Consider the following 18,309-nt stretch of genomic DNA (forward strand, 5'->3'; position numbering starts at 1 on the left):
CAAGTCTTACCTTGAAAAAAAATGTAGCTGGCGAGAACCAGTGCCGATTCCGAATCAAGGTTCCCAATTAGATCCGGGATTTTCCCTTGGGTCTTCTGATCAACATACCCATTGATCTGATCGCGGGCTGCTAGAGGATCATGGAAGTTAGTGGGGATGGCCTCTGCTGCATACCAGTACCTGATATCCCTCAGGAAATACTGAAGAGGTCTCATCTGCTCCTCTACGAACAGAACATTCCCCACGTTTAGCCGGAGATTGCGATTGAGCTGGCCCAGTGTGTGGATGAGGTACCGGAACCCCGCGTGGACTTCCTCCACTGGCAATTTGGCAAAGTCTAAGCCCTTAAATAGCTCAGTCAGGGTAGCATCTCGGGCTCCCAGGGATAACATAGCAAAGGCGGTGGAGATGCTCAGTGGAGAGAAGAAGATGTTCTCACCAGAACTGCAGGACGCCACCTTTCTAAACAGATCGAATGCAAATGCCGAGTTGTGGGGTACCAGTTGGATGCTTGCTCGTTTTCCCCCTCCAAGATCTCTCCCAGGAGGACTGATGGCCCGGCTTCCTTCTCTGAGATTCCCAGTGGGAGGTGCAAGCTGCTGACAGCAACCTTCCTCTAAGAGGAACAAGGTCAAAAGCAGGTGTGTCCAGGGAGCAGATTTCATCTTCCCAGTGGATCCTCCTGTTGGCAAAAAGGAACCCTAGTGAGGGACAGAAACTTTACCCCTGTTGTCTGAAAACAAATAGGACAGACTTGGCTTCCTGGTATACGGGGATCATCTGAAGCTCCCCCCTCCCCTCCAAGCTGAAGCTGAGACTGCTAAGATTTTAAGGACAGAGCTGATAGGATGCCCAGGGTGGGTGTTGATGGATGAGCATTTTAGATTGTGGCACAGAACTCCATGCCACTGGGGTTAGAGCAGCACAGTGGCAGGGAGGAAAGCCAGCAGAGTCAAATAGAACCCAGCATGGAGGATGATGAGAAAACAGGGTCCCAGGAAACCACCTCGGAAATGAATTTGTCCCTCCTTGGGGACATGGGTCTCTCAGGAGAGATGTCTGCCTACACCTCAAGACCCTTCATGGAGGAGGTCCCGGGCACCCAGGAGATGAAGACCAGGGTGCCGCTAGCCAAAGTGGGGGCCAGGAGGATAATTGTTGTTGGCCAATGCCCAGCTGGAGGCAGTTGGCACAGTCACCAGAGGGCATCTGACACCTCCCCGAAGGGAAGGGATCCCATGGCTGGGCAGTCTCAGGGTGGATGAACATGGATGGGAAGATAGGGGCCGGGGCCAGCCACACCTCACCTTTATGAGCTGCTACCAGGTCTGACCCCATTTCTCTCACCTCAGCTCCTCCCCTCATATCCCACCCTTGGGCCAGTGTGGAATAAGATCCAGAATGGGGGACTGCATCTGGGATTGCGGAAGAAAATAGAAAATCTCTCCAAGGCAGAGATTCATGGCTCCAATCCCTACTGAGGGGAGAGACTCGTGGAGTGAGGGTAATCAGTGGGCACCAGGAAAGATGGGCCACCCAGAGAAGGCTCACGAGGCAGAGGCAGAGACTGGTCTGATGGATGGTCATCACAGGCCGGTTTTTGAGGAAGGAATGGTGAGACCTGGAGGTCTCAAGCACGGGAGACCTGGGTCCTGATCTCAGCTCTTCTGCCCGTCACGTGACCTCAGATGAGTCCCTTTAACTCTCTGGTCCTGTTCCCTCATCTGTACGATGGGGATCAGATACCTGACCCTTCTTTCCCCCTTAGGCCATGAACTGCACATGGGATGGAACCATGCACTACCCAACTAGTGCTGGTAGTGCAGAGGAGGCAAAAACCAGTGTCCACGAGTGCAAAATATCAAAGAGCATAGGCCCGGGAGTCAGAAGATCTACTATTTTTTTAATGGTATTTTTTCAGCACTTATTATGTGCCAGGCAATGTACTAAGCGCTAGGGTAGACATAAGTTAATCAGGTTGGACACAGTCCATGTCTCACATGGGTCTCACAGTATTATTCCATTTTTTACAGACAAGGTAACTGAGGCACAGAGAAGTAAAGTAATTTGCTCAAGGTTACATAGCAGACAAGTGACAGAGGTGAGATTAGAACCCAGGTCTATCTGAATTCCAGGCTCATGATAATAATAATAATAATAATAATAATAATAATGTTGGTATTTGTTAAGCGCTTACTATGTGCCGAGCACTGTTCTAAGCGCTGGGGCAGATACAGGGTAATGAGGTTGTCCCACGTGAGGCTCACAGTTAATCCCCATTTTACAAATGAGGTAACTGAACCACAGAGAAGTTCAGTGACTCACCCACAGTCACACTCTATCCACTAGGCCATGCTGTTTCTTTGGGTTCTAATTCTGGCTCTGCTACTTGTCTGCTGTGTGGCCTTGGGCACCTTTCTGTACCCCAGTTCCCTCATCTACAAAATGGGGTTTAATTGTATGTTCTTTCTCCTACTTAGACTGAGCCCCATGTAGGATCTGATTATTTTGTACGTTCCCCAGCACTTTGTAAAGTGAATGACACATAGTAAGCACTCAACAAATACCTCCATAATTATTAAATCCCCCTGGGGCCAACTCTCTAAATCATAAAAGGAATTTTTTCTGATACTTAAAGAGATTAACATACAGGTCTATCTACAAGTACTCACCATTGGTATTTCCCGAGCACCTACCGCATGCAGAGTATGGTAGCGGATGCTCAGGAGAGTACGAAAGCAGTACAACATGCAGTCCCGGGAGGGTCACGTCATCATCGGTATTTATTGAGCACCACACACCACCCCCATAGTTTGCTAACTGACAATAGGAGGAGAAGGCATGATCTGATGGGAGAGACAGGCACGTTAAACAGTGTCAATACCTGCTGGGTCTCCCTTCTCCTTAAACTGTGAGCCCCACATGGGACAGAGACTGTGTCCAAACAGATAATCTTGTGTCTACCTCAGCACTTAGAGCAGTGCTTGACATAATGTGTTAAAGAAATGTTATCATTATTATCATTATTTTTAAAGAAACTGTCACCCATTAGCAGGTTTTGGGGAGCACACACCTTTGGAGAATGGTCTTGCCTGAGGATTCTAGATCATGCCATCTGTAATAACTTATTCATCAACTAAGCCCAGCTGTGGTGCACTGAATAGGAAGCCACCGATGTTTTGTCAAATACAATGGGCCAGGTAAAGTATTTGCCACATTCGCCCACTTTGAACAAGACTTCCCCAATATTCCCCAAGCCCATCATATTTCAAAAAAAAACTTAACCCTCATGTTCTCCTGCCCACTAAAAGTGTTTCATTCATTCAATCAATCGTATTTGAGCGCTTACTGATAGCTGCCTGAGCTGGATTTTTTTCATGCCCCACAACAAGAGGGCATCCATCCCTCTTTGTCCAAGCCTGGATCCAGGTGGGAGGGCACAGCGACTTTGATCTTACCTGCTTTGGTGACTGAAGCCGGTTGTGCCTCAGAGAAGCCCCTCTGAGGGATACGGTGGGCGTGCTCAGTAAGAGACTGGTCAGCTTGGTAAGATGAGGTTCTTCCAGACTCCAACTAGGTCCAGCGTGTCTGAAGGTACACCAGCCAGAAGACAACCAATGCCGTATATTCACGCAAGCCAGGGAAGCGGCCGACCCTCCTCACCTCCCATTAGGCACAGAGCCCACGATTGCCGAAGAGCGCCGGAAAGACTGTGGCTCCTGACGACAGTAGGTCCTGGTGATCTGATAGTCCAAAAGCTGGTCTGTGATGAAAGACTGAAAGCCAGAACAGACACAGACGCTGCTGTAATGATAGGGTGAGGTGCGACTGACCCAAGTGCAACACACCTCAGCCGCACCTCAAAATTCCTGACCGAGAAAATTCCTTGCTGCGATGACAGCTGAGGACACAGAGACATGGAGAGATCGAGACAGTTAGCCACTGTGGGTATGGGCTCCCAAACCAGACAGAGCCGCACCGAGGTCATCCGACCCCCGTGTCAAATGGCCGCAGTCTGCAATTCTCACAGGTGGCCACCAAACCTAGACTTCATTCTCCTCACCTGATACCCCAAGACCAACCAATCCACTCCCTCATGAGAAACGAAAAGCCAGCACTGGTGTATGGCCTCCCCTCTTTCCACCCAAACTGCCTCCAGCGGCCTGAACTCAGGCAATCTTCTTGACATCTCCCAGGGCAGCAACGGAACGAAGGAGACTGGGCCAGGAGTTCTGAAAATCTCCGAATCCCTCTGTTAGCTACCCTTGCTGACTTCAGTGTCTCTGGACCATTCTACATGGTCCAGCCTGTGCCAACATCAGGCTGGTTCCAGACACTGGTCTACCCTAGGCAAATTTAGATATTCTCTCTCTCAGCCACGTACAGGGGTTGCCAGCCAGGTTATGGGCCAAACATCACCTCAATGTGGGAGAAAGCAAGGCAGGGACTCCAGGGAAATCTCTTTAGATTTAGATTTAGGGAAGCAGCGTGGCTCAGTGGAAAGAGCATAGGTTTGAGAGTCAGAGGTCATGGGTTCTAATCCCCGCTCTGCCACTTGTCAGCTGTGTGAGTTTGGGCAAGTCATTTCACTTCTCTGTGCCTCAGTTACCTCATCTAGGATTAAGACTGTGAGCCCCATGTGGGACAACCTTGTATCCCCCCCCCCAGAGCTTAGAACAGTGCTTGGCACATAGTAAGTATTTAGCAATTGCCATTATTATTATTATTTAGATCACCTGGGCCACAACCCCATTACAGCGTCTCAGCTGGAGGGGTGCGTGCTGGGCACAAAGTGTAACTGCCATCGCTCTGGCCAGGGAAACAATTGGTTGACTCCCCTCTGCCCTCCCCACCCCCCAGTCAACCCAGGGGATGGGGATCCATTTGCACAGACTGAGCTGCCAAGGAAACTGAAGGACAGACAAAAGTCTATCAGAGATATAGGTTGGGGATTTTGTTTGGTCTCAGTTTTGTCAGTCTTTACATCCTCCATTAACCTATTAAAAGCCACCTCATCCCATTTTAGCTATTCCATCCTTAAGCCACTTTTCGCCACCTCACACTCATGAGTCTTGAACTGGGGTGTGGGAAAGAAGGCAGGTAGAGAGAGGAGTGTGGGAAGGGGGAGAGAAAGAGTGGGTACAGAGGTAATAATTGTGGTATTTTTTAAGCACTTACTGTGTCAGGCCCAGAGGGTCCAAGGCAGCCATTTTCTACCCATCGTCAGCAACCACGCTGTGCTCAACAACTTGCTCACATACATTCTGAACCACCTTACCCTGAGGAACCAATGTACCTCTCCCAATTCTGTATTTGTGATTCATATTAGCACTTAGTACACTGCTCTGCACATAGTAAGCACTCAATAAATGCGATTGATATTTATATTATCATTTTTCATATTTGGCCTTGTATGTGCTAATCCAAGTCTGTCCCTTACATTTGTTTTCCTCTGAGGTGGACTGAACTCCTGCCCTCACGGAGAGTATCATCAAATTGGTCGTCTGAGAGCTCACCACTTGCAAAATACAGGTTTTCAGCCCTTGGGAGAACATGATACAAGAAGAGGTAGACACAATCACCCTCCTCTGGAAGCTGGCTGTCCAGTGGCAAACATCTGACTTTCGACTTTACAAAGTCCCTCAGGGTCTGTTGTAGCCTTTTACACACCACAGGTGTTTGCTACATCCTGATGATAATGATTGGGACTGCAGTCAAAGCTTCTATCTTCCCTCTGTACTTCCTGTAAGGGAATGGCAATCTTCTAAATGAACAGGGCTGACATTTTTTTTTTTAAAAAAAGGACATTTGTTAAGTGCTTACTATATGCCAGGGACTGTACTAAGCACTGGGGTAGACACATAAACTAATTAGGTTGGACTCTGTCCATATCCCACATGTGGCTCATAGCCTTAATCCCCATTTTACAGATGAAGTAACTGAGGTACAGAAAAGTGGACACAGCAGACAAATGGCAGAGCAGAGATTAAAGTCCTCTGACTTCCAGACTTGTGTTCTATCCACTAGGCCACACTGTTTTATTAAGCTACAAAGTATCTGAGCTCAAATGATCCTCTGGAGTTCATCAGTCACTCTGTCACAGGCATCTACCAAGAAGCACTAATCAACTGTATTTACTGAGTGCTTACTGGGATACAGAGCACTCTTCTAAGTGCTTGGGATTGTATAATAAAACAGAGTTGGTAAACTCCCTAACCACAGTGAGTTTACAATCTAGAAGTATAGAAATAGAAGCAGCATGGCACAGTGGATATAGCACAGGCCTGGGATTCAGAAGGACCTCAGTTCTAATCCCTCCTTAGCCACATGACTGCTGTGTGATCTGAGGCAAGTCACTTAACTTCTCTGTGCCTTGGTTATCTGCTCTGTAAAATGGGGAAAAGAGTGTGAGCCCCATGAGGGCCAGGGATTGTCTTCACCCTGATTAACTTGTATCTACCCCAAGATTTAGAACATTCCTTGGCACTTAGCACTTAAGTACCTTTTATTATTATTATTATGTTGGAAAGAGCTAGAGAAAAATCAATATTACTTGGTAATTCCTTTAACTTCAATTATAATGAGGATTCTTGATTTTGAGAATGGAAAAATTACCAAAGCCTTGTAGTTGGAGTAATATCTTAAATTCCATTTTAAATACACTAAACATGTAATTTCACTGTACTATTTGGAAATCTTAATTTTAGGCTATTAAACCATATTGCAACTCCATTGTAGGAAGTTGAAGATTGAATAGAGGCTCTTGTCCTGACCTGGAAGAGTTAAGAATCCAATGGAGACACCCATAGTCTAGTGGGTTTCTCAGGCAGCTTGGTCTAGCAGATAGAGCATGGGGCTGGAGGATGGGGGGAATGGAGGGATGAAGTTCAGAAAACCTGGATTCTGATCCCGGATCTGTGTCTCACTCGACCTCTCCAGGCCTTGGTTTCCCCACCTGCAAAATGGGGATCTGGTGCCTGTCTTCCCGCCACCTGACCACTTATCCGAGGTGATCACATCCTATCCATCCCGGTGAGTAGCACACAGTAAGCGCTTCACGCTTACTATGGTTATCATCGTGACTGCCTAAGCACCAAACAACACAGATGAAGGAGCTACCTAGCCACGGGAGGCAGTGGCCTCACAAGGAGACTTCGAGGTCTCACCTTGGGATGTTTGAAGGACTCCTTCCCTCATGAGATCCCCAATCCTATTCTCTCTCAAAAACATGAGGCTGTGATCCCAGCTGGCTCGGTTGACCTCAGGCAAGTCTCTCAGGAATGGAATGACCATTCCTCAGTGAAGAGTTCAGGGCCCCATTCTCCAGGCCCACCTGGGGTCAGGGGACCCTCAGCCAGGCAGCCCTTGTGAACGGTCCCCCGTCAAGTGCCAATGTTTTGAGGCAGGAGTTGGTCTCTCGAACAGCAAAACCATCAAGAGAAAATGAAGTGGGCATGACTGGGGGCAGTCCGAATCAAAGGACAACTGACAGCCCATCCCAAAATGCAAAAACAGACCAAACCTTCTCACTTCTGGGTCAGTCTGCAGCCTGGGTGAACACTGGCATCTCTTGGGGGTCCCTTGCACCCCCCCCCCCCAAAACTGTTGTGCCTACCTCAAAGGGACTTCAGTCCTCCCACCCCGCTCTCGGGCTGAGTTGTCTCAAAGGAACAAAAGGATCATAAAGCATTTCAGATCACCCACTCACCCAGCAGGCTGACCTCTACTCCCTCCAGCCACTCTTCATACTCCCTCCAGCCACTTCTTCAAGGGTCTGGTCCCTTGACCCCAACAGTCCCTGACACCTCCTGATGGTGGAGAGGGTCAAGCTGACCGAAGAGTACCTCTACAGGAGCAGATCCCTTTCAGGATGGAAATCCTCCCTCCCCACCCAGAACATGCCCATCCACCAAGAGACTGACGTAAGTCACCCAGTGATCTAAGGCCCTCCCGAAGCCCACAGCTCAACATTCGCCACTCACCTTGGTAGGGCTGGGCCACTTTGGGACTCTCTCCTGCAAAGTACAACCAGCCCTGTGGAGAGGTGGGAGAAGATGAGGGAAAGAGGGGAATGGGCATCTGAAGAGCTAGAGCTCCCAATCTATCAATATCGATAGAAAACACTGGGTGTGATGCATCTCGCTTAAACTCTTGGGAGAATACCACTGTGACAACAGATGTGATCCTTGTCCTCAAGGAGCTGACAGTCTAGTCAGGGAGACAGACTGGGGCAGGGCTGATGGGGGAGGGAAGGATAATAGAGCAGGAAGGTATCTGGAGGAGGTGTGAGTTCCGTAGGGCCCTGGAGACGGGAAGAGCAGACACCTGTCAGGCACAAAGCGGGATGGAGGACGTGTCCGAGGGGCTGGTCGCAAGAGACCATCAAGATCAAGGTAAGTCAAGCAGGTTGACATCAGAGGAGTCAAAGGTGCTGGCCAGGTGACGGCAGGAGATAGGCAAGCTTGAAGTAGAAGGGAGGGAACTGCTCAAATGCCTTAAAGTTGATAGCGATAAGTTTGTCTGACCTGGATTTGATTAGCAGGCAGCTAGAGGGATCTGGGTCCCGACTCTGCCACTTGACTGCTGTGTGACCTTGGGCAAATCACCTAACTTCTCTGTGCCTCAGTTCCCTCATCTGCAAAATGGAGATTAAGACTGAATCTCATGTAGGACAGGGACTGTGTCCAACTTGATTAGCTTGCATATACCCCCAGAGTTTAATACAGTGTCTGGCACATAGTAAGTGCTTAACAAACACCACTGAAAAAGAGAAAAGAAAAGTCTTTCCGAGCTGCTAGTCTGGAAAATGGCTTCTCTCTCAGTCAAGGATTTTATCTTAGAACACAAGATAGCCTTAGCAGGCATCTGGAGTTCCCCCAGCATAAGAGAGGAAAAGGGATCAGCAGCAAAACTGGTCTCTCTCAAACACCCCCAACCCACCCCTGCAACAATCGGGGAATCCAGACCCAAAACTCTAAGGGGGTTACATGGATAAGGCCAGAAGCATGTTCCTCTGGAGTCTCAACTGGGCCTAGCTGAAAGGCCCCCAGTGCCCTTCAGGCCACTTCAGAAGGAACAGGATATGCATTTCCAGGTCCAGAGATGAAGAGGATAAACAAGTAGACCATGGTAAAACCGGTTAATTGTGCAATTGGGGCCAAGGGAGAGTTGATTAAGGAGGCCAGGCGGGGCCCTCACAGGCAGGGTGGAGAGATTAAATGCTTTCCTCAGAAACAGCCCCACATCTCTGCACTCTCTCTGAGTCTCGCAGATCAATGTCAGGGTGGAGTGGAACTCTCAGAGGAGAAGTTAAAAGAACTCAGATTTCAGAAACAACAAAGACAGCCTTCCCAGGTTACTTACACACAGCTGAAAACAAAACTGTTGCCCACAGCCCCATTATGAAGTTTCCTTTTCAGGCTACTGGCAAGGACATTAAGGCCGGTGCCACCTCCCTCCCTCTCCCTCCCACCCAGGCCTCATTAACCTTCAGCCATCAGATCTACTATTTACACAAAACTACTCTTCTCCACACCCACTTTTAAACCCATTAACAAGCATGTATTTCTTACTAGAGCCCATTGTTTCAGCAAGAGGGAGTACAAAAGGGTGGAAAGGTGGATTGTCTTCTCATTGTCAAAGGCAGCCTGATTCCAGGCAACTCATTGGGCCCTTCAGGCAGACAAATACCCACAGAACACTTGCTGACAGCACTGGGGAAAGTATCCCTTCCTATGCCTGGTTTCATGTGGACCTCCAAGAGACCCAAGTGATTCTAATTCTAATTCTTCCTATATTGAGAAAGAGTGAAGAGAAAGGGGAAATCCAGCCTACACTTGAAAAATCTCCAAATTCTTCTCTACACACCGACTCCCTAGGGTCTTGTTCTCTATGAGGGCTATTCTTGCTCTCAATGGAGGGAGGTGGAAGGACCCCTAATATCTTAATCTGGATTGCCCATGCCACCCAGGAACCTGCTCTCCTCATTCAATCTCATGGTTGCAGTAATACTGAGAAAAAGCTCTTCGACCAACTCGACTCCCCTATGAGCCCACCCTTCCGTTGTCAAGTCCTGATGTGGTCAAATTAATTGTCAGAATCCACCTTATGTTTTTCTCATTTATGCAGAGTAGGCACTGGGCAGAGCCCAAGATGGCCATAACCTGAAAACCCTGTAAAAACCAGAACGATTCCCAGGTGCTCCCCATGATGCTCAGAAGCCCTGTCCCTGTCCTCCTGACCTTTGGAACTCCAGACAAGCTATGGAGGTCCATCTTGGGGGGCCGCTGGCTGCAGGGAGTCTGGCTGGCCCACCTTCCCTCAAGTTCTTTTACTCATCTCAACACCATCTTCAGCATCCATTTAACACATTGCTGGTTGTCATTTGTGACCTGTTGTCATCCTGCTCTGGCAAATTTACCTCCACTTACACAGCATATCCTATGTGGAGCAGGGACCATTATCAGATTTGACCATTACAGACTCGCCCCGGAAGTGCTCAGGAAATACCGTGATAAGTCACAGTCATTAGCAACCTCCTTCTTGCCAAATCCAATGGCTCCTACTCCATTCTGATCCTCCTTGACCTCTCTGCTGCCTTTGACACTGTCGACCATCCCCTCCTCCTCCATACCTTATCTCACTTTGGCTTCACGGACTCTGTCCTCTCCTGGTTCTCCTCTTACCTCTCTGGCCGATCATTCTCGGTCTCCTACGCTGGAGCCTCCTCCCCCTCCCATCCTTTAACTGTTGGAGTTCCTCAAGGGTCAGTTCTTGGCCCTCTTCCGTTCTCCATTTACACTCACTCCCTCGGTGAACTCATCCGCTCTCACGGCTTTGACTACCATCTCTACGCAGATGACACGCAGATCTACATCTCCGCCCCTGTCCTCTCCCCCTCCCTTCAGGCTCGCATCTCCTCCTGCCTCCGGGACGTCTCCACCTGGATGTCGGCCCGCCACCTAAAACTCAACATGAGCAAGACTGAGCTCCTCATCTTCCCTCCCAAACCCGGTCCTCTCCCAGACTTCTCTATCACCGTGGATGGCACGACCATCCTTCCCGTCCCGCAGGCCCGCAATCTCGGTGTCATCCTTGACTCGTCCCTCTCGTTCACCCCACACATCCTATCCGTTACCAAGACCTGCCGGTTTCACCTCTACAATATCGCCAAGATCCGCCCTTTCCTCTCCACCCAAACGGCTACCTTACTATTACGGGCTCTCGTTATATCCCGGCTAGACTACTGTGTCAGCCTTCTCTCTGACCTCCCTTCCTCCTCTCTCGCCCCGCTCCGGTCTATTCTTCACTCCGCTGCCCGGCTCATCTTCCTGCAGAAACGATCTGGGCATGTCACTCCCCTTCTTAAACAACTCCAGTGGTTGCCTATCGACCTCCGCTCCAAACAAAAACTCCTCACTCTAGGCTTCAAGGCTCTCCATCACCTTGCCCCTTCCTACCTCTCCTCCCTTCTCTCTTTCTACCGCCCACCCCGCACGCTCCGCTCCTCCGCCGCCCACCTCCTCGCCGTGCCTCGGTCTCGCCTATCCCGCCGTCGACCCCTGGGTCACGTCCTCCCGCGGTCCCGGAACGCCCTCCCTCCTCACCTCCGCCAAACTGATTCTCTTTCCCTCTTCAAAACCTTACTTAAAAATCACCTCCTCCAAGAGGCGTTCCCAGACTGAGCTCCTCTTCCCCCTCTACTCCCTCTGCCATCCCCCCTTTACCTCTCTGCAGCTAAAGCCTCATTTTCCCCTTTTCCCTCTGCTCCTCCACCTCTCCCTTCCCATCCCCACAGCACTGTACTCGTCCGCTCAACTGTATATATTTTCGTTACCCTATTTATTTTGTTAATGAATTGTACATCGCCTCGATTCTATTTAGTTGCCATCGGTTTTTACGAGATGTTCTTCCCCTTGGCGCTGTTTAGTGCCATTGTTCTCGTCTGTCCGTCTCCCCCGATTAGACCGTAAGCCCGTCAAACGGCAGGGACTGTCTCTATCTGTTGCCGACTTGTTCAGCCCAAGCGCTTAGTACAGTGCTCTGCACATAGTAAGCGCTCAATAAATACTATTGAATGAATGAATGAATGAATGAGCAATTCCCATTCATGACAGCAAACTGACATTAGGCTGTCTCCTTGGACCCACCCCATTCCCTGGATCACTTTCTCTACAACTTCTGCCCCAGATCGTTCCCCCCACCCCCAGAGATGGGCACCAAGCATCCAGGTTTCACCTTTGAATCTTGGGGTTCACTCACTCAATCATATTTTTTGAGCACTTACTGTGCATTTAAGTGCTTGAGAGAGTAGTTACAACAATAAACTGACACATTCCTTGCCAACAGTGAGTATACAGTCTAGAGGAGAAGACAGACATTAATATAAATAAGTTACAGATATGTACATAAGTGTTGCCGGGTAGGGATGGGGGATGAATAAAGGGAGCAGGTCAGCACGACTCAGAAAGGAGTGGGAGAAGAGGAAAGGAGGGCTTAGTCATGGATGGCTTCTTGAAGATATGCCTTCAATAAGGCTATGATAGTGGGGAGAGTAAATTGTCTGTTGAATTTGAGGAGGGAGGGTAGTCCAGACTAGAGCCAGCATGTAGGCGAGAGGATGCCAGTGAGATAGATGAGATAGAGGTCCAGTGAGAAGGTTAGCATTAGAGGGTTGAAGTGCATGGGTCATGATAAGGTAGGAGAGTAGTGAGGTGAGGAAGGAGGGGACAAGGTGATTGAGTACTTTAAAACCAATGATGAGGAGTTTTTGTTTGATGTGGTGGTGGTTGGGCAACCACTGGAGTTTCTTGAGGAGTGAGGAAAACTTGGCCTGAACGTTTCTGTAGAGAGATGGGGTGTATAGGACTTATATTTTGGGGCCTTCGACAAGGCACGATAGCTCCACGGCCTATCCATTGTGTCAGAGGCCAGGAATTATTTTCTTTCAGCCCACCTGGAGATCCCACTCTGTATTTTTTATAACATTCTGAGAACTGATGCCCAATGGTCAATATTCCCTTAATGCTCCATGGTCAATAGTCCCTTGAACTCTGCTTCTCTTCCCTCTGATGAAATGAGCCAACTCTGATAGTCTGTGCGTTGCCCAACACCACTTTTCAAATCAGAGAGAAACTTCTCACACTCACTGTCCACCAGGCACGTCCGAGTGTCCTACTACACCTAAGACCCCCATGACACAGACAGTGGTGGTCGACCCCAGAACATGAGGCAGATGCATCTGGTTCTGGAACCTTTGAAACTTGTATTCTTTCTCTGTATTTAGAGGCTCATCCAAACCCATCCCTGGCCACATACACAAACCACAATAGACATAGAAGGGGAAAAAAGGATTCAAGCCAAACCCTCCAACTCTCAGGAAGTTTGCCATCATTCATTCATTTATTTAATCATATTTATCGACTGCTCACGGTGAGGCAGAGCACAATACTAAGCACTTGGGAGAATACGATATAACAATAAACAGATACATTCCCTGCCTGTCCTCCTGAATCTCTTAGAGAGGTAGGTGCTCTAATTTTACATGTTCTTTCTCTCTCTCGGTCCTACCTCCTAAAAGTCTATCGAATAAATGTAGACTTTTATCGAATAAATGAGAATAATGTAGAGATCCTTTCTCTACTTTATTCTCATTTTATATTACATTCACCTAAGGAATCAATTGATTTTTCAAGAAATGGGGCGTACTTTCATTGACTACAAACTACAGAATTATAAAAGTCTTTTTTCTCCCCACCACACCTGAAATGATTAAATTTATTCCCAAGGCATTTATTCCCACTGAATTGATAACCACAAAAGAAATTCAAGTTTCACTGTCCTTTACCTGTTCCACCCCCCACCACCCCTACTCATCATCTTCTGGGAGAGGCTGGGGCAGGGGACACTTCTGGCCAAATCCTGGGGACGGGCAGTCCGGACAAGGCCAGGCCTCTAGAGGGAACAGCTTTCAGAGCCTGGGCTGGCTCCAGGCAATCTCCTCCCTCAACCAATAGACTCCTACTAAAGGGATTGGGATCTGATTCTGTGACCCTATCCCTGGTCAGGAGATAACCGAGATTACAGAAAGTCACATCAGAAAAACTGAGGCCTCACTTTTCCCTCTACATCCCTCACTTTTCCCTTTGGGCATTTGATATTCACCCCATCCGCAACCTCACAGAACATATACACATATCTTTAAGTCATTATAAATTACTTATTTATATTGTGGTCTGTCTTCCCTCTAAACTTAGGCTCACTTTGGGCAAGGAACCTATCTGCTAATTCTGTTGTATTGTGCTCTCCTAAGTGCTTAGAACAGTGCTCTGCACTTAGTAAATGCTCAAATACCATTGTTTGGTCAACCGTCACTGTCCTATTATTAAAGAATGTGTTTAATCATTCATATTTATTGAGCACTTAGTGTGTGCAGAATATTATACTAAGGGCTTGGGAGAGTACAATATAACAACAACAGACATTCCCTGCCCATGATGAGCTTAGCTAATCTAATTAGCTGATTAGTTTATCCTTTCCAGATGGATCAATAGTTCAGTCTCCCATGGAGAGTCCATTTGTCTATTTGTTGAGCCCCAACGATGCCCGATGTAAAAAAGAGGAGCCCAAGGCAGCAGTTCTCCCAAGTCTCTCCAGACCACTGGATGGTACAGGCAACCCTGCCTCATACCAGTCATCCAATTGTATTGTTTGAGCACTTACTATGTGCAGAGCACTGTACTAAGCACTTGGCAGAATACAACACAACAACAAACAGGCACATTACTTGCCCACAACAAGCTTCGATGGAGACTGTTCAATCTCCTGGCTCCCCACACTTCTACTGAGCCAAATTTATAAGGCTGTTGAAAGATGGAGGATCATTTATTCAAAACTCTTTCATCCTCAGTGTGTCAGAGGTGCTTGGAGCAGCACAACAGGTGCCTAGGAGAGCATGGTTAGAGTCAAAGATAGTATCTCACCTGCAGAGACTTTACCCAGTAGTTAGGGCCTTTTACCTATCTTGCCTCGCTGTCAGCATTTTCTCATCATCCACGGGTCCCTCATTGGCCTTGGTCTTTCTTCCCACCTTCTCCATTCCATCCAGTCTGTCTCTCCTAAACTCGTCAGCCTGGGTGGCCCTGTTCCCTGCTGGCTTTGTACTTGCTACAACATTTGTCACCAGGGGAAGTGTCAGGCTAGAGGGTAAACATCTGTGCTTGGGACATGGTCCAATGTTATATCTGACGGATGTCACATAGGATAACAATTATTGTCCCTCCAAGTTTCTTGCAGCCCTAGGAGACCCACAGAATCCTAGGCTAAATGAACCATTTGTTTGACCAAGGACAGGCATTGATCTTGTCTGATGTCCTTGGTTGTATGTATGTACATGTGTCCCCATTTTTCCTGCTCCAAATAAAAGACTTCTGTGTTCCCATAAAACCCAAGGGGATGACAGTGTGCACATTCTTTCAGATGTATGCATTTGATCAGCTTTGAAGAGACAAAGCCTGACAAGTCTTGGAAACCCATCCCGGCCCTCATCACATGAGGCGAGCCTGACCAAAGTGACCACTGGGCTGTCCTGAGGCCCCGACAAGGTAAAAGATGTTGACACGAAAGATGGCCGACACTGACTGTGATGATGCAGACCTGCCCCTGTGGTCCTGATTGGGCCATCCCATGCCACCAGCAATCATCAGTCATAAAGCCCAAGGGAATGACTGTGTGCACATTCTTTCAGAGAAAGTATTTGACCGACTTCGGAGTCAAAGCCTGATGAGTCTCGGAAACCTGTCCCAGCCCTCACCACATGAGACGAGCCAGATCAGGGTAACTCTGCGGCAACCTGTCCCAACCCAGTGATGTTCCTCCACACCCAACTTAAATGGGCCACAGTGCAAGGCTAGCCGGTGTCTGGATCTAATCTTGGAAACCATCTAGTCTGCAGCCTGTCAAATGGAAATCCCTGTCACAATGGCAGGGGTGTGTGCAAACAACAGCTTGGGCCACCTATTGCCATAGAAGTCTCTGTCAGTGGCATCCCGCACCTGCCCTTCCAGCACCTCACATCAATCACACTTCTTTTAGATGACAGTTTTCCCCTTTTTCATCAAGACTCAGGAGGCTGGAAGGAGAGAAGATTAGTCTAGTGGATAGAGAAGAGGCCTGGGACTCAGAGGGGCCTGAGTTCTAATCCTGGCTTTGCCATTTGTCAGCTGTGTGACCTCCAGTAAATTGCTTAACTTCTCTGTGGCTCAGTTACCTCATCTGTAAAATGGGGATTAAGTCCCATGTGGGACATGGACTAAGTCTAACCTGATTAACTTTTATCTATCCCAGTGCCTTGTACAGTGGCTGACATAATTATTATAATTATGGTATTTGTTAAGCACTTACTGTGTGCCAGGCACTATACTAAGTGCTGGGTGGATAATCTGGTTGGACACAGTCCCTGTCCCACATGGGTTTCACTGTCTCGATCCCCATTTTACAGATGAGGTTACTGAGGCATAGAGAAGTGAAGTGATTTGGCCAAGTTCACACAGTAGGCATGTGGCAGAGCCAGAATTAGAAATCATGACCTTCTGACTCCCAGGCCAGGGCTCTATCCATTACACCATTCTGCTAACACTTGCCTAGTGTGCCTCAAAACGTAATCTAGATTTAGTAAAATTTTCCAATCCGTTAACCTAAACACAGATGGTGACATTTAGGCTCTCATCCCATCACCTGTCTAACCCTCAAACATCCACTCCTGTGAAGCTAAAGTGATGCTCAAGTGCCATTGGAGCCTGAGGCGAAAGATCCAGACAATCTCCAAGCCACCCTACCCTCTGGCTTTTCAGCCCTGGGTAGGAGCCAGCAAGACTGGGTCCCCCTAGGTACTTGGAAGCAGGAGGCTGGAGTGGGGCTCTTGTGGAGAACAGATTGATATCTACAGTCTACCGTCCGTCTACTCTGGCCTTGAGCCCAGATTGATTAACCAGCCAGCTTCCCTCCACCTGGGCCAACTCAGCCCCAATCAATTCTCCTGTGCCTCAAGAGGTAGATAAATTTGGTTCCTGGTGTGTCATCTTGCAGCGATAGAAAAACCACAAGAAGAGCATTTTCTGCCAAATTATCCCAAGCACCTTTCTGCTGCCTGGAGATGTGAGGTTGCAGTTTCAAACCCTCTCAGTTTTCAGTCCAACTAAAGCATTTCAACACATGCTCCAAGCAGAAGACTGTACCAAGTGCTTGGGAGAATGTATTACAGTTTGGAGGCAAAATCCCCACTCCCAAGGATTTTACAATCTAGGATGGAAGACCAATACTAAATTCCTCTAACTTGTATTTTCAAGATAAAATAATTTTATTATTTGTATCTTGAAAATTGTATTTTTGGGATAAAAATAATAATAATAATTATTAATAATAATAATTATGGTACTTAAGGGCTTACTATCTGCCAAGCACTTTTCTAAGTGCTGGGGTAGGTACAAGTAATCCTTGGCATTATCCTTGACTCCTCCCTGTCATTCAACCAACATATTTAATCTATCGCTAAATCCCATTGGTCCCATCTTCACAACATCCACCCTTTCCTCACCTTCCAGACTGCTACCTCATTAATACAGTAACTCATTCTATCCTTCCTTGATTACTGCATTAGCCTCCTTGCTGACCTCCCAGCCTCCTGTTTCTCCCCACTCCAGTCCATACTTCTCTTTGCTGCCCAGATCATTTTTCTACAAAAACATTCGGGACATGTCACTCCGCTCCTCAGAAAACTCTAGTGGTTGCCCATCAACCGCTGAATCAAACAAAACTCCTCACAATTAACTTTAAAGCACTCCGCCAACTTGCCCCCTCCTACCTCACCTCACTTCTCTCCTTCTACACTACCCAGTCCACACACTTCGCTCCTCTAGTGCTAACCTTCTCACTGTGCCTCGATCTCAAATGCCTCACCGCCTACCCCTAGCTCACTTCCTGCCTCTGGCCTGGAATGCCAAATCCGATAATCCGACAGAAAAATTACTCTCCTCCCCTTCAGAGCCTTATTGAAGACATCTCCTCCCAGGAGCCTTCCCAGACTAATCCCTACTTTTCCTCAACTCCCACTCCCTTCTTCATCTCCTTGACTTGATCCCTTTGCTTGTCCCCTCTCCCAGCCCCATAGCACTCATGTACATATCTGTAATTTCATTTATTTGTATTGATGTCTGTCTCCCCACCTCTAGACTGTAAGCTGGTTGTGGGCAGGGAATGTGACTGTTTATTGTTGTAATATACTCTCCCAAGCTCTTAGTATAGTGCTCTGCA

At 48.0% G+C, this 18,309-nt stretch overlaps 1 protein-coding gene across 9 annotated transcripts in view; it reads right to left on the reverse strand.

Annotated features, from left to right (window-relative positions):
• The window catches only part of SERPINA12 (serpin family A member 12), a 65,887-nt gene that overhangs the window by 7,514 nt on the left and 40,064 nt on the right, over positions 1-18,309 (reverse strand). For 4 of the 9 annotated variants that reach the window (XM_029064877.2, XM_029064840.2, XM_039911986.1 and 1 more), the window contains 3 exons: positions 3,459-3,776; positions 2,673-2,846; positions 11-682 (listed from right to left, as the gene is read on the reverse strand). In XM_029064877.2, the coding sequence (XP_028920710.1) occupies positions 11-665 (655 nt within the window). In that variant the 5' untranslated portion in view covers positions 666-682; positions 2,673-2,846; positions 3,459-3,776. Of the gene's footprint in view, positions 1-10; positions 683-2,672; positions 2,847-3,458; positions 3,777-7,982; positions 8,035-18,309 lie in introns of all 9 variants that reach the window. The other 5 variants (XM_029064849.2, XM_029064826.2, XM_039911970.1 and 2 more) reach the window with 3 other exon arrangements.

The sequence above is a fragment of the Ornithorhynchus anatinus genome, chromosome 1 (assembly GCF_004115215.2).
Source record: "Ornithorhynchus anatinus isolate Pmale09 chromosome 1, mOrnAna1.pri.v4, whole genome shotgun sequence".
Lineage (NCBI taxonomy): Eukaryota > Metazoa > Chordata > Mammalia > Monotremata > Ornithorhynchidae > Ornithorhynchus > Ornithorhynchus anatinus.